General features: G+C 37.5%; 1 protein-coding gene across 3 annotated transcripts; it reads left to right on the forward strand.

Annotated features, from left to right (window-relative positions):
• The first annotated feature begins 6,282 nt into the window (after nt 1-6,282).
• LOC130194045 (complement factor H-like) lies at nt 6,283-15,447 on the forward strand. 3 transcript variants are annotated; one of them, XM_056414922.1, is made up of 18 exons: nt 6,283-6,479; nt 6,588-6,770; nt 7,003-7,108; nt 7,267-7,343; nt 7,513-7,695; nt 8,252-8,434; nt 8,534-8,725; nt 8,866-9,045; nt 9,699-9,863; nt 10,460-10,627; nt 10,858-11,016; nt 11,367-11,543; nt 11,632-11,820; nt 12,067-12,225; nt 12,652-12,840; nt 13,885-14,070; nt 14,477-14,659; nt 15,126-15,447. In XM_056414922.1, exons 1-18 carry the CDS (start codon nt 6,410-6,412, stop codon nt 15,317-15,319), a joined length of 2,943 nt encoding a protein of 980 aa, XP_056270897.1. In that variant the 5' UTR covers nt 6,283-6,409; the 3' UTR covers nt 15,320-15,447. The 3 variants fall into 3 exon arrangements, with proteins under 3 accessions (XP_056270897.1, XP_056270895.1, XP_056270896.1); XM_056414920.1 differs by lacking the exons at nt 6,588-6,770; nt 7,003-7,108; nt 7,267-7,343; nt 7,513-7,695 and having other exon boundaries at nt 6,290-6,479; XM_056414921.1 differs by lacking the exons at nt 6,283-6,479; nt 6,588-6,770; nt 7,267-7,343; nt 7,513-7,695 and having other exon boundaries at nt 7,028-7,108.
• Nucleotides 15,448-16,203: the final 756 nt, after the last annotated feature.

Here is a 16,203-nt window from a genome sequence, read left to right on the forward strand (position 1 = left end):
CTAGATTTCTAGTCTCTTCTTTTTAGAGAATCGTTTTGGCCACAACATATATATATATATATATATAGTTTGCCATATTACATTGTAAACTGCTAATCTTACTCTATGCTTGTTGTACATCTACAGACTAGTGTTTGCTTACACATTAGCTGTTAACAACCTTTTGTAAGCCTTCAACAATAAATCTTGACAGAAGTGAGTTTGTCAGCACGTTATGGGCGTTGTGTGCCCCCTAGTGGCCATGAAATGTATTGGTGCAGCTTTAAATTTACAGCAAATATGGACCCAATGTGTTCATTACATGGCGGTAAACAGCAACTGCAGTAAAACATGAGTTGTTGTTTTTTCATATAATAGAGTAAATATCAAAAATATACAGTACAAGCCACAAACTGTAAGAGCAAACCCAATCAAATCCTCAGTGGTTCCTGAGTGACTTGCTCAAGGGCAAGTGGCATCCCCATGGGTGCTAGGTTGAAGGTCAGGCCCAACAGGTCAAATGTTCTTTCCGGGAATCAGTAAGGGCTCAGATAGCCGTGCAGTTCAAGGATATGAAGATGGTTTTCACTCAGTTCAGTGACATCAAGCATCATGCAAATGAATTATGCTACATTACTCTTTGTGTATGTCTCCAGAATCATAGCTATAACAATGTATGCCAAAGAAATCCATCCATTTTGATTTTTTTCATTTCTAAATATTACGGTAGCTCAAAACTGATTTGTGTTTTTCAAGGTTGATGATTCAGGTGATGTGTAAGCAATTATAAAAGTTCAAGTGACCCTACAGATACATTTCCTTTCCGACTCGAATGACAGACAGAGTTCCGGTCTGTGGAAGCGTTTGCCTCCAGGAAATAAAGTTAATTTGGTTACATCCGCTTGCTGTGCTGCATTCTTGCATATCTGGGAGAGCAGTGAGGCTTGCAAACTTCTTAGTTCATCCACCTGCAGTCCCAGTATAAACTGGTTTGGGATTTGGAAAAAACCTTTTCAGTATGTTTAGCCTACAAAATGAAGATCTAAGCATTTTTTACGCTTCAAAATATTAAGTCTCTTTTACAGCTCACTTCACATACATGTATTTAGGAGTTGAAGGCAACTCCTTCAATGTAAATGACATTACCGAATTAATTTCATTTCATTACAGTGTTTAAAGAGATTGAAACTGAAATAGCTGAGTGACATCATTCATTTAGAAATGTGTTTCCAGCCACCAGGCAAATTTGAATCCAATATTCACTCTTTTTTGCCAACTCCATAGAAAGTATCTAATTCTTTAGCTGCTCCACTATGTTCACCAGAAACTCGCAAACGTTGTTTGTGTGCTTTGTCGGTGCTGAGCAGGAAGAGTTGCGTAGGATTTTAGAGCTTATTTGCAGAAAACAGCTTCCTGCCACACAGCTAAACAACGAGCTAACTGAAGCCGAGGAGAGCTGCAGTCACGTGATAATTCCCTGGAGGTTCACCACTGCGAGTGGCGATGAATCTTCTTAAACTACCAATTTATAGCTGCTTAACAACGTAGCTTTCGGGAAGGATCTTGTATGATAATATCGATGGAGAGCACTCACTGGTCGATAGGCTACGACGCGATAAAAGAGCAATTGCTATTTTTGCTGCAACATATGTGTAACTCTAGCACAAATACATTGCCATGTTTGGGCAAATTCACCGATCCTATATATCTTCTCTGTCTATCGACATCTGACTTATCATCCCATCCTGAAGTTAGTTCTGATAGTCGTGTTGTAAAGTGCAGCAGCGCAGGAGATATGTATCGGATTTGAGTCGGTCAGCAATTTTCTTTTCTTTTTTAACACGGTCTCGCTTCTCGACAGCAGTAAGAAACGGGAGGATCAAAGCAGGAGAAGCACTGCAACAAGAAGCCAGTGACGGCTAAGAATAAGCTTATAGTGACAATATGTCCTTTTCACACATCACCCGGCAGTGATGAAGCAACCAGTTCATTTACCTGTAAAAATCTTTTTTTGTTAAAAAGCTGATATCCTTAGCGAGGGGTTGGCTGTGTGTTTATTGTGAGCCTAATATTCATGATCATCCCGTCCAATAAACAGGCCAGGCTTATCCAAAGGCAACATGCTGGCTGCTCGAGCAACAACTTCAAACGAGGCACTGAGAAGCACCGTTCTTCAGGAGCATTACACTGTTTGATCTAAATGACAGATTCATATAAATATATATGTCATCTGATCAGCACAGAAAATCTGTTCATTACTCTTTTTTTTAAGTTTCAATTCCCACAAATAAAAGTAAAATGGCTGAATTATTTATGGGACGAATTTTACGTCAATTATGTCAGTCACCTGATTTATTGATATCCATAATAATGTAACATCATTTAAATTTTAGATAGTACATGAATTTGAGAAATTTGACCAAATTACATATTATTGGTATATTAGAAAGTCTTTCTCTTTTGGTTATGAGAAAGTTGCATTTTCATTGTATTAAATACAAAAATATATTATGTTTTCCTCAAGAGAAATTTGGTATTTTGTCTTCTAATTTGGAAAGGAAATTGAACAGGGGGAGGCCTTTTTGCAGCTGGAATAGCTTTAGCGGTTTAAGTTCATGCAGTAAAAAATGGGCATCAGCAGTCAGAAATAGCCTAAATAGTCAGCTTTAGCTCTTTAGTACTCAATCTATCCCCTTTGTGTGTGTATGTCTAACTCAATGAGTGTGAAGCAGTTACTGAAACAGAGCATATCAACAATTTGCTACATCACATATATTAATAACTGTGTAAAGGTCAGACAGCAAGTATTGCCTTTCTTAATGTCGTCTTCTAAATATTTCTTCTTTAACATGCAACCAAAACCAACCAAGCTTAAAGATTAGGTCAATAATGGGGTTACTGGAAGTAATAAAAACAGCCGGTGTCCATTTCTGTTCCTGTCTAACCATGCGTTCATAATCGTAAATCCGTAATTTAAAATATTCCAATTGATTCTCTTTTCTCTTTTTCACATCCACCCCCTCAGTTTGCTCCTCTTCCACCCATGTAGATCACTTCTGTCCTCTAGTGGAATAATATAGAAAGGATGCACATGCAACCTGCAGGAGGAAAGTTTTTATAAACATTTTACATTCATACATTTATTTGACCAATGCTGTGGTCTGTAGCCATGGAACATACACGCCCTATGACCCTTTTCAAACACACAGTTGGTGGATAAATGTTCTTTTTCTTGACCTCCTCTCTGTGTATCTGCTGGTCTGTCTCTCTGCCCAACTGATTGACTTCATCAACCTGATTCAACTTGAATCATTCAAGATACATGTGCTGAATCTAATCAAGACTTATTTACGTGTCAGTGTTGATGCTGATATGTAATTACATTTGGCCAAAAATAAAGTCAACTTTCTAACGAAAAGCTGAGCTTGACGAGTGTACTTCAAATTTATAATGTTTTGTTTTAGTCCGTGTTTCGTCTCTGTGGAGCAACACCTATCCACTGCCTCAGGAGGTCACCGTTGAGTATTTCCGGGAGCATTTGTGTCCTTTTGTGAAGGAATCTGTATCTGTTAAGAATGAACGCACTATATATGAACTAAGATTTATGTATGTATCAATGTCTCTGGGGATTTCAGGTGGAATGGATACATGGAGACAAAGGTGTGAACATGCAGACACATACAGGCATACAGTATATGATATATGTTGTTATCCTCTTGTAATATTTTGTCAAATTTTTTTAAACTGTAAAACAAAGCAAACAAAAGGGGAAATGGGAAAACGAGGGGGGGGGGGGGGGGGGCAAAGAGTACCAGTTAAGTCTCCATATATTTAGCTTTTTTTCTTTTTTTTAATTCAAAATAAGTGGAGATATAATTCTCACAAAATGTAAACAGCTAACACACACAAACTAGTTATTTTTTAGAGTTTACACTCAGTGGGTAACAAATACCAACACGTTATTGTTAACTTGTTGGTATTTGTTACCTTAAGAATGGAGATGCTGCGACAATGTAAACTTCTTTCTCTTCTTTTTTTTCAACTTTTCTTGGACAATAGTGAAACGTAGAGAAAACAAGGACAACGGTTCTGAAATGTATTTCTATTTATTAATATGTCTTGTAAGCTGATAAGATTCTCTGTAGGTCAGTTCATTACACCTATACTTTTGTGTTAACATAAAGATAAAAAATGAGCAGAAAACATACAGTATGTTAAAATAAAGTCAATATAAATCGAAACAACAACCCCCCCCCCCCCTCCCTATGTGACTGAAAAGTATCAGAGCTATGAAGATGTCACTGACCTTTGTGAAAGGTCAAGGGAAGGACAAGTCATTTAAGGAATGTGTAGGGCCAATAGTATCTTTTAAAATAACCTCCAAAACAGTTTTTGTTTAAATTATAATTTTTATAATCTTTAAATGGTTTTTAATAACTGCCATTTGAAAAGGACTCTTGAAGAAATGTATTTTCTGGTTGTTTAAGGGGCCATTCCTGTTTTGACTGGACATCTTTGTTCATCAGCTTTTTACACCGTCTTTGTATGCCATCTAATAAAATAAACCATGCATAACGTAGACATATTTAAATGATATTGAGAGAATATATATGCCATGGGCCACTAAATCTAAAAGTTACATCGGCTTTTCAACGCCGAAAGGAAAAAATAACTTGTCGAGAGAAATAATATCATTTTGTCCTGATAGTCTTCACATATAAGATAGCCGATTTCAACACAACATTTATTTACAACTAATATCTACACTGGCGGCCCTCCAGAACCCACATCAGTCAAACATCTCTCTCTCTCTCTCTCTCTCGCTCACTCTCTCTCACTCTCTCACTCATTCTGCTTTGTCACCAATGGAGGAGGATAGCACACTCTCTCAAACGGTTAACCAAAATACCATCTGACAGTTTAGCAACCAAATGTACTTAATCCGTTGACATACAGGGAATGTAAAGACAAAATAACAAATACCAAATGCAGTTTGAATATAATTTGTTCCCATTCCAAATAACAAAAGTTTTGAGGAATGAGTTTGTGCAACAAGTGTTTTCAGTTCCTGTTCGGAGCATGTTTGAAAAACATGAAGCCATATTAAGACGTGAAGGCAAACCCTGCATTGCTTAACAGCTACATTTAGTTTGAACAGCTTTCCAAACTGATGTCAGGATCTGCCTTTTGGCAGCTGAATGCAACACATTTGTTTGCTCTATTGATTGCTGCAAATGATTACCGTGGAAGAAGAAAAAAAACTAATAAACCCTGACCGGAATACTCTCTCTCTTTGTGAAACATACAGGACTGTCTCAGAAAATTAGAATATTGTGATAAAGTTCTTTATTTTCTGTAATGCAATTAAAAAAACAAAAATGTCATGCATTCTGGATTCATTACAAATCAACTGAAATATTGCAAGCCTTTTATTCTTTTAATATTGCTGATTATGGCTTACAGTTTAAGAAAACTCTAAAATCCTATCTCATAAAATTTTAATATTTCCTCAGACCAAGTAAAAAAAAAGATTTATAACAGCTGAGTGTTTGTCAAGGCTCAGGAAACCCTTGCAGGTGTTTTGAGTTAATTAGACAATTCAAGTGATTTGTTTAATACCCTACTAGTATACTTTTTCATGATATTCTAATATTTAGAGATAGGATATTTGAGTTTTCTTAAGCTGTAAGCCATAATCAGCAATATTAAAAGAATAAAAGGCTTGCAATATTTCAGTTGATTTGTAATGAATCCAGAATGCATGACATTTTTGTTTTTTTAATTGCATTACAGAAAATAAAGAACTTCATCACAATATTCTAATTTTCTGAGACAGTCCTGTATATAAGCCTGGTGACACAGGGGCATTAACCCATTCAATTGTTTTTTTGCTAAATAAGTTCCAGAATTCATTGAGCCTATTCTGCAATATCAATCTCATACATGTACTGATATAAGGAAGACATGCTCGTGTTTTCATGATTTTATTTGGGGCGACTGTGTGGTTAGCAGGTCCGTCTTTCAATCAGGGGGTTGGTGGTTCTATCCCGACCCTATTCCATGTGTCCTTGAGCAAGACACTTAACCCTGAATTTCTCCCTGTAGCTGTGTGTATGTTGTATGAATGTACCATGATTGTAAGTCGCTTTGGATGAAATGTAATGCATTTGGGATCAAGTGTTTATAAGGTACTGTATACATGTAGAGATGTACTAACTTCTAAGGCCTTGGATATAATGTATTGGTCACTTCCTCCTTTTTTCAGTCTCGTTGAGCCTGAGATTGAAGTTGGAGCCTGGAGCAGACTTGCATAATTCATTGAGCAATCTATTTTTGCCGGCAGAATCCACAGCTCTCTCTCTCTCTGTATGATTGTTTGTCATTCTCCAGTTTCTACTTCTGTTTGGAGGTTCAAGGATACGAAGATAAAATGCGCTTAATTACACAAAGCTGGGTCCTGTTTTTGTGGATGTATCACCTGGCGCTTGTGAAAAGTCAAGGTAAGACCAAGTCGTTAAAGTCATTTATACGATTAAATTAGTGGGTTGATGTTTTGGGAGGGGGAAATGATAAATTGTATTTGATTTCTGATTTTTGCTGTCCCACAGTCTGTACACGTGAACAGTTTTTGAGTAGCGATTGGTTTGATTCCAATTTTGACATAACTGGTCTGCAGACCACCTACCCTAATAAAAAACATGTGAGAGTGTTCTGCAAGGTTGGCTACAGTGGCTTTTTCAAACTGATATGCGAGCAAGGACAATGGGATACAAGAGGCAAACGATGTGAACGTGAGTTACAATTTGTTTTATTGTTTGGATATAAATAAACATCCATTAAGAATCAATAGGCTCCGATACATATTCAACATGTAATGCTTTATATGGTCTGTCAAATGAGTGCTCGATGACAAAAATAAAATAACATTCTGCGTGTTGTTGAATGGAGGTCGACTTGTATCTTCACTGTAATTTGACCCATATAAATATATTTACCCATACTCTTTCATTCCTATGTTTGAAGTGAGATCATGTGGCCATCCCGGTGATGCCCCGTTTGCAGATTTTCATCTGGAACATGGAGATGATTTTGTCTTTGGGTCACAAGTTGTTTTCACCTGCAATAAAGGGTATGAAAATATTTATAACCACAAATGTATGCTGTTGATTCATATGTTTTCTTATGTTATGGGGAGTATTCTGTATCACTCCAGTATACCTTATATAGCTAGAGGTGCAATTTGAGATGCATTTCCATTATCCATGTTTTACATAATACTCGTTTCAGTTATCAAATGGTCAGTCGCAAAAACTCCCGGCATTGCACGTCTGAAGGCTGGAATGGTGTGGTTCCAGTCTGTGAAGGTACAACTGTAATAAAGGATCATATTTGTTCAGTACCTAACATACAAGGAGAAATGTCACTGTGTATCTGAAAATATTGGAAAAACTATCTTGCCTACCTGCTTATAGGCGGAAACAGTTAAAAGTGTTTTGATCATGCAATGTATTATTTGTTGTGTTTTCCTACCAGCAAAACAGTGCCCAGAGATTCATGTGGATAAAAATGTCCAGGTGATTGGGGACCCAGATGAATCCACCTATGGCAATGTAGTTCGATTCACCTGCAAGTCCAGTGATGAAATCCTGGACGGGTCAACAGAAATGTATTGTGATGAAAATGGAGAGTGGCTTGGCAAAGTTCCTGACTGCAAAGGTACAGCAGGCTTTCCCAAATGAACCAGAAGGTCTTACTTTTTAGAAAGAAATATGAAAATGGAGAAAACGGTGAAGATAAAAACACTGGTGTTGCTTGAAAATGAAAAGCAAAGTATGATTTTGATTAATACCTGTGTATCACCTCAACTCCTCTCTCCTCTGGTGGGAGGACTAAGACACGATGAGATGAAGGCAAGGAATGCAATTGAATATCTACAAACTTAAACGTGTAAGAGGAGCACGGTTGAGGCAGTTTTGGGAACAACCAAAAATCAACTGCACTTTTCCGGAGAAGAAAGATGTTTTCCGTGTTTCCGTTTTGGCTGGACTAGGCAAAAGTTTAAAACTCGTTCCAGCTTAATTCTCGGCTGTCGGCCGTCACTTTGGCATTGTTCGACCTACTTAGCACAAAGTCTCACCCTCATGTGCTCTGATTGTTACTACTGTGCTATGGTCTACACCAACCTGGTCACTGGTCGCTACACCACATGTTGATAACCTGCTGAAAGCACCTCTTTGAAAAAATGAATGTATGCTTGTGTTTTCTTTTTCAGAGGTAATATGTCCAGCACCCCATATTGAAAATGGTTTTGTGCCTGTAAATATTCAAGAGTACAAAGAACACGATATCCTGCACTTTGGGTGTGACGCTAAACATAAAAGCATTAACGTACTACCTTCAAAATGCACCAAACGAGGATTAAAAGCAGAGTGGAGCCCCACACCTGGATGTGAACGTAAGTATAAACTGAGGATTCACGTTTAATGGCGGCGTCACACTGACACATGAAAACTGGTGCTAACAAATAATATGCTTCATTTCACAAAAATTGAAGCAATAGTATGTAGACTGTCAGCACCACTGGAGGGAACCAGTTATGAACCGACTTCCAGAAATGTGTTTTCACCTGGTGACACAGTGAGAGTCAATTGTGGAAATAAGCACTGGATTTCCAACCTTTGGAACACCTCAGCTGAAGCTACATGCAAAGAGAATGGAGACTGGACTTTACGACCAGTATGCCAAGGTATAGAACCGCAAAGGCCAACAGATTATGAAATTGTTGTTCTTAATTGTGTGCGTTTAGTTTATTAACGTGTGATGATGATGATGATGATCAACTGTATCTTTATTACTTAAGTTACACAAGTCTTTCTCTTCATCTAGAGGTTAGATGCAGGAATGAAAGACAGCAATATGTGTCTCGCTGGAACGTCAGATGGAATCAACAAATAAAAATGGACGACACTGTCGGATATTCATGTTACAGGGGCTACAAGAAGACAGATGGTGCCACCGATGCCACATGCACCAGAAATGGATGGGCACCAAATATATTGTGTCAAGGTATTGTGAAGTTAAAGTTTTAATTACATGACTGTTCATTTTGTATCCATATTTTGGAAAGCAGGGAAGAATCTTTTGGTCCAGTTAGGAATATATTTTTACTGTAATTGCTGTCTTCCACCAAAAACCATAGAAACAAAGGGCTAGTAAACTAAATATAAGGGGACCAAAACTCCCTTTCCAAATAATGCGGTCACTTCAATATACTATTAATCTGCCTCGGTCCCAGTCGGTGGTGCTCATTGTAACAGTTAACAGCCTCTTTTCCAGAGAAAATCAAACTTTGCTGCCCTGAAGACCAAGAACAATAAATCCATTGATATATTTCATGCTACTCTACGCTCAATAACCTGGCTATGTCATGCTCACTCCATTGTACATCCCTAACACCATGATATAAATAAATAACTGGTGATGACATCAAACAAGAAGCAACATCAGGTGCCATATTGACAAGAACCTTGATCATCTTGCTTGTCTTATACCTGAACACAAGTAACGCTTGCATGGCTGTTTCATGCATTTGCTTTTCCATTAGTGTGTTGCCACTTTTAAAGGAGGTAAAATATCTGAATGTTTTACTTGTGCCAACTCTGGTGCGGGAGTAAAACGTGTACAGAATTACTACATTCGTTTATTCATTTCTTTTCCAGAGATAACATGCAACCGTCGAGATTACCAGAATGCAAACATTGCTGGAAGAACTCTGAACATGTACAAGAACAATGAACGGGTCAGTTATAACTGCAAGAATGGTTATGAAGGACATTTTACCCTAACCTGTAAGGAAAAAGGTTGGACCGGGACTGAACAATGTAGTAAGTATTAGTAGTAAGTAACAAAACACAATAAACAATATAGTTGAAAGAACAATTGTTGTTGTTTTTTCCAATCATTTTATTAACTTTTATTTTTCATGCTTACAACTGAATAAATTATTGTTTAACAGATAAGCATTAAATCATAAATGTAGCTTTTATTTTGAGGCAAACATTGTTTGTTTTTTTACATTGAAGTAAAGCAAAGTTTGCTTACACCTGCCATCTGTTCTTTTCACCAATTTTCTTGAGGATGCATCTTATTTTATCTCGTTTCACTATTGCAAAATGTCAAACAATTGTTTGATTCGATTTAAAACTAATAATCTATTTTTAATACACAATAAGTTAGTACTCATTAATCTCACCAAAATAGCGAATGTATAAATGTTTTAGGTTATACGTGACTATATTATGAGAGAATTATTAAATAATCAATATTAATGTACTAATTTTGGAGTTTCGCAATGTCTGACATCAGAAGAACCATACTTCCTTCTTAAATCTTCTTATTGATTGTTTCAAAATATTTTTATTTAACCAGAAAACCTGGAGGGTTTGGTCAATAATTCCTAATTTCATTGACTTTGTTTCAGCGAAAGTGTGTAAACCAATTGAAATTGACAATGCACAATTTACCGACAATGCAAAGGAAACTTACAGGATCAATGAACAGGTTGACTATACATGCAGGAACGACCCCAAAAGAGTTTTTACTGTTACCTGTGATAAAAGAGGCTGGACTGGGAGAATGAACTGTTCAGGTAAGAACATACCGGTACAACACATATAGTTTTAGGGACAATGTGTGAATGGAATATTTATGTTTTGATAGCAAATTAATTGGTAAGTATCTCCAAAACGCAAACAAATCTCTTAAAATTAAAGATGTGTAGGCTATTGTTGAACAGTTTCTCACGGACATGTCTGCTCTTGACAATATTTGCTATTTAACCATTGCTATCTAAATATAACTTGTTTTTTTCCACTGTAGCATGTCAAGCCGCTGACGTACCACATGGAATTGTCGTTGGTCCATACAATGACACACTGTACTACACCTGCAAAATAGGTTACAAACTTTCTACCAAAGGCTGGAGGGCTGAGGCCAAATGTACTGATGGCGTGTGGTCTGGACTTAAAGGTTGCATCGGTAAATTGTCTTTAATGCATTACTCGTCTCGTTGTAATCCGCATGAAGGAATCCAAACATATCTACTCAAAGCTGTGCATCACTTTTAAGTCAAAGATTTAGTGAGGAATAACCAAATTGATGAGTATTTTCTGAAAGAAGGGTCGAACCTATGCACTCAGACATAATTTATTGACAGTGAACGCATCTAGCCCCATTCCTTATATCTGAAATGTATGTACATCAGCATACTTTATGTGTTAGTTTAAGTTTCTGATGTCACATCTTTGATGCAGGCTATTTTTGAAATATCTAATTTTGTTATTGCTATTATATAGAGACCTAAATGTTTGTACTCATAACCTCTTTAGCTAATACGACGTGTGGAAACATTCCTGAGATTTCTAATGGAAGAGTGACACCATTTGAAAAATCTGAAGATGCCCAGATTACTTGTGAAGATGGATACCACGCACAGATTACCAATTTAACCTGTCATAAGGGAAAATGGCTGTCAGAGGGATTCTCCCCCGAAACAATCTGTAAACGTGAGTTCTCTTCAGATGTAATTCAGCATGTTCATAAAAACGATTACAGGGCATAACCTAATGCTAGATGTGTTTTCATGTCTTGCAGTAATTGCCGTTCCTTGCAACCCCCCACGAAAAGTTGACAATGCTGTAATTGTGGGTTTATATCAGAAGGAATACTTGTCTGACTCCAATGCAACATATCAGTGCCGTGATAAGTATATTATATTGGATAATGAAGATACAATTCAATGCAAAGATGGCACTTGGGAGGCAAAAAGGATTATGTGCACGCGTACGTACAAAACGTATTTTACAAAGTCTCACACAGGAAGCTATAATGACATAATTCAAGATTCAAAGATATGCTGTATATATGCTGCATGAAGATATATATATATATATATATTTTTAATGTCATTTAGGTTTGTCAGATTTGTGTTTGTACAGTGTAGCGAATAGATTTGACACTACAATTAGGAGAAAAAATATCTAATTTCTAATATGTTACTTGGAAAACAACATACTTTTTGCATTTCAGCATACTGTGACAAGCTCAAAGATGAGTCAATTAACTTCACCACAGACAAAGAAAGATATATGGATGGGGATGTCATTGAGTATCAATGTGCCATGTCTGTAGTTGAAGGCACTGCAACATGTGACAATACTGAGTGGAATAAATCACAAGACTGTACAGGTAAGTAGAAGTGCAAGTGAAAGCAGACTTAAACCTTTTCTAAAGGTTTATCTTAATACAATAATGGCAGCAAATAATTAAACCGGTTGTCCTCTGGGGTCAAAATGTACCCCGTCTGGTTATTTAAAGAATATGAAGTGGATATTTCACCCAATTCTGTATGACTTCTTTAAATACAATTCAAACTTATTCACACCATTTATTTCATCCATTTTAAATGTAAGGTCAATAAGACCCCCTTTACCCTGTTTGTCATAATTTCTAATTATAGATCAAGTTACAATACACTAAAATGACTGCATACCTAACGCGAACCCTGTGGGACATAGGCCCCAGGAAGCTGATTCACGAACAATCTAAATAAACAATAATAAGCCCACGTCCACTGAGTGTTTCATTTGATCGTTTCTGTTGTATTCTCTCCAGACAACACTTGTGAAGTTGCCATGATGCAGCCTAATCTCAGTGTTACTGGACTACCGCCAGGAGAAAAGAGAATGAAGATTGGACTTAAATTGCAGTTTCACTGCGACGATGAATTTACAATTGAAGGGTCTACAGAAATTGAATGTTTACATACTGGAGAGTGGAATGCAGCCTTTCCAACGTGTGCTGGTACGTTCACTTAAATTAATCCTATTCACCCTGATGTTTTCATTTGAATATTCATCCATCTTTTTTGAGAGACACACAGGGCATAGATGAAGACTTGTGAGAGACGTCCAAGGTCGCATTAAGTCCACACATCAAGCGTCAGGTCAATGCTAAAGCTGGAACTTAAAGGCATTGTATCGCCTAAACGACATGACATCACCAATAAGTTGCTTCAGAGACGTTTTGAAGCTCAAAGTGGGAGGCTCCGGCTGTCGCCATCTTACCAGGGAAGACGCAGCCAAACTCTATAAATAGGCAACAAGGCGCATCATCGGTGGAGCCAGCAGCTAATGACCTGAGAGAGCACCGACCTGTCACTCAAAGGCCACGCCCCAATTATGCCTAACTTTAAGCTTTAATCATTTAAAAGATTGAGTTTTATTTTTATTCTTTAAACCACTTGCGCTTTCATTAATGGGGACAAATATATGGAGACCAAAAGCATGTTTTGCACCAGGCTGTGAATGTCTATTCCTGCTGTAAGAATGGTCATTTTAACATAAGGGGCGATGGCCATGGAGGAGCTTATGGAGCCGGCTTCAAGTGGCCATTTGAGGAACTGTAGTTTTTACAATGGCTTCATTTCTCAGCACCAGTGGTTGCCGCTGGGTGTTTACCAAATCCTAAGAAAATAATATGGCTCTGACACAGAAAACAATGCCAGTTGCCATCCGGAAAATCTACAAAGACGCTATAAAGCTCAACAGAGCAGAGGGGCTGACAACGGCCCTTTTCGCTTTAAAGTCATGTGATCCATTGTTAATGTAAAACTATTAATTATAGACTCATTAATGAACAAAACAAACATCGACTTAGATATAAACTAATGATCGCCACCACCGACTTTGACAGTATCTTTGTATAATTTAAATAAGTATTAAAGCATTTGCATACAGATGTAATCGTTCTGAAATTTGTGTTCATGAAATGCAAAAAATCAGATCTTAAGTCTTATAAGATGCAGCTTTAACCTCCTGATTAAACAGATTCTCTTTTTCAAAACAGAAAAATGCGAAGTTGCATATGTTCCAAACAGCGTGTACCTCGACAAATATGTACGGGGCGATCAACTCAACAAAGGACAACGGTTGAGTTTTAATTGCCGCTCTGATGGAGACACTCTTCAAGGGAAGGCAGTCGTTGAGTGTTCAGCAGGCGGGCAGTGGAGTGATCCCTTCCCAACATGTGGAGGTAAATCAATTATTTTCTTGTCCCCTTGCTACATAACTAGGGAAATGATGGGAAAAGATGATCCATCACGCATATGTCAGATGTCTCCCATAGTTACCCTGCCCTGATGGGTATTATCTTTGTGCTGCTGTTTGCCCCAAGTGGGATTCTTAATGTTTAGTGTTTCATAAAAATGACTGGAATTTAAGACATTTTTACCAGGAATTTAACTTAAAATTCAAGGAAAGTTTAATAACACCTCTCTAAAAGGGGTCCAAAACAACATCAAAACCTTTATAACAGTAGCCATGTATTAAAGTTTATTTGATTTTGCTAGGTCGACGCCAAAACCGGCAGTGACGGAAAAAGCTTTTTCGGGACTGACTCATTTATTTGTATTCTTGTGTCTTGTTTAAAAAATGTTTAGCTCCTGCGGGTTGTGGTCGGCCACCACAAGTTGAAAATGGTGACATAACACAAAGTGTTAAATTCAATTACCGCCATGGAGATTGGGTTGAATATGGCTGTCAGAACTACTACGTCATGAATGGTTATCAATACAAGACGTGTCTCAACGGGGAATGGAATCAACCGACGATGAGGTGTCTGAGTAAGTAACAACTCCCAGATATGTGTCATGCTTCCATACCTGAAACTAATATTCTGGTTTAAAGTGTTTGCACGCAGTGGCTTGATTCATATTAACATAATATATCAGTTAAACAGGTCCATTACACAGAGTGTAGCTTTTGTTTAGGTATTATAGCTTCAATCTAGAAATAATTCTAATTAAATAATATAACATTAGTCTTTCACAGTTGGCTGGCAAGTAATGATTTACATGTTGAGTATTGTAACACTATGTCAACGATTACATTTGGGAAGATGTGCTTATCTTTCAAGCTCTAAATTGTAAAGCACTCCGAGACAAATTTGTAATTTGTGAAATTGGGCTATACAAATAAACTGAATTGAATTAAATATACTTTTTCTCCAACAAGAGCAATAATGATATATGCAGGATGCTGTAGTCATCCCCCATTAATACAATACTGTTTATCTGTTATATTTTGCAGATCCCTGCACTGTGGACAGAAGAGCCATGAGCTCACATAACATACACTTTGGATATAATTATGATGGTAAGATGTATTCAAGCCATGATGATCATATCACTTTCGCGTGTGACAGAGGAAAAAGATCAGACGGCACCTTTGAAATGCGTCAGAGATGTGATGATGGTGTGATGAACCTGCCCACATGCCAGTAACGGTTGTTAATTAACTGAATGAAACAACTCTTTACTTTTCCCAAAGGAAAGAGTTAGACCAGCAATGTCCTGATCCAGTGTCGATACTTCAGTGTGGTCGTTTTAATAAAACATATATTTCCACTTTTTTTCTGCCTCTCTTTGTATGATGAGGGTGTGCCCCATCTGTTTGAGCTTAAAACCCTTCCTTCCGGGTAGAAAGTTGGCTTCCGTCTTCTTTTTTCAGCGGTTATTTTTGCCTTCCGGTGTTGAACTGAAAAAAACTGAACCGAACTAGAAAGAATAATATTGATTTTGTGTATGGATTGAGTGGAAAGGAAAATACGGACCGGGTTTTGAGGATTGTCTGCAAAGCTCACCATGTGTTTTGTTCTAATGTGGTGTTTAATTGTTTGGCGGGCTATACTAAATGTTTTGCATTTGGGAATTTATCTTGGAGAGATCAAGATATGAGTAGTGTGTTGGTGTTTATTGTACTCTATACTTAAGCCCTGTGTGCAGTTGACTAACATCAAAAATATTGACTCACAAACCTGACGAAAATATTGTTATAGGGGCAGACCTAACTGGCACCCTAAGCAACCAGTCTTACCGTGACAAGGTAACAGGCTAGAAAAAACATCTCCACTCTGACAGTGACGATAACTGTGTCTTTATTAATATGAGTACAGTGATCAAAAGTCTCTCCAGCTGTTAAAGCCGACTGGCAGCTGATCCAGCTGTGATCAGGAGAGAGGAAACGAGGAAATATGCTTTCAGAAAAAATGAGACGTCCTTTCCTCTGGAGCGTCACGTGAAGCAACGTCTGTTTGTGATGATGGCGGCTGCTGCTCACATCTGGATCAGCTGTTTGTCTGCTTTAACAGCTGGAGAGACTCATGACA

Source organism: Pseudoliparis swirei, chromosome 5, assembly GCF_029220125.1.
Source record: "Pseudoliparis swirei isolate HS2019 ecotype Mariana Trench chromosome 5, NWPU_hadal_v1, whole genome shotgun sequence".
Taxonomy (NCBI): Eukaryota; Metazoa; Chordata; class Actinopteri; order Perciformes; family Liparidae; genus Pseudoliparis; species Pseudoliparis swirei.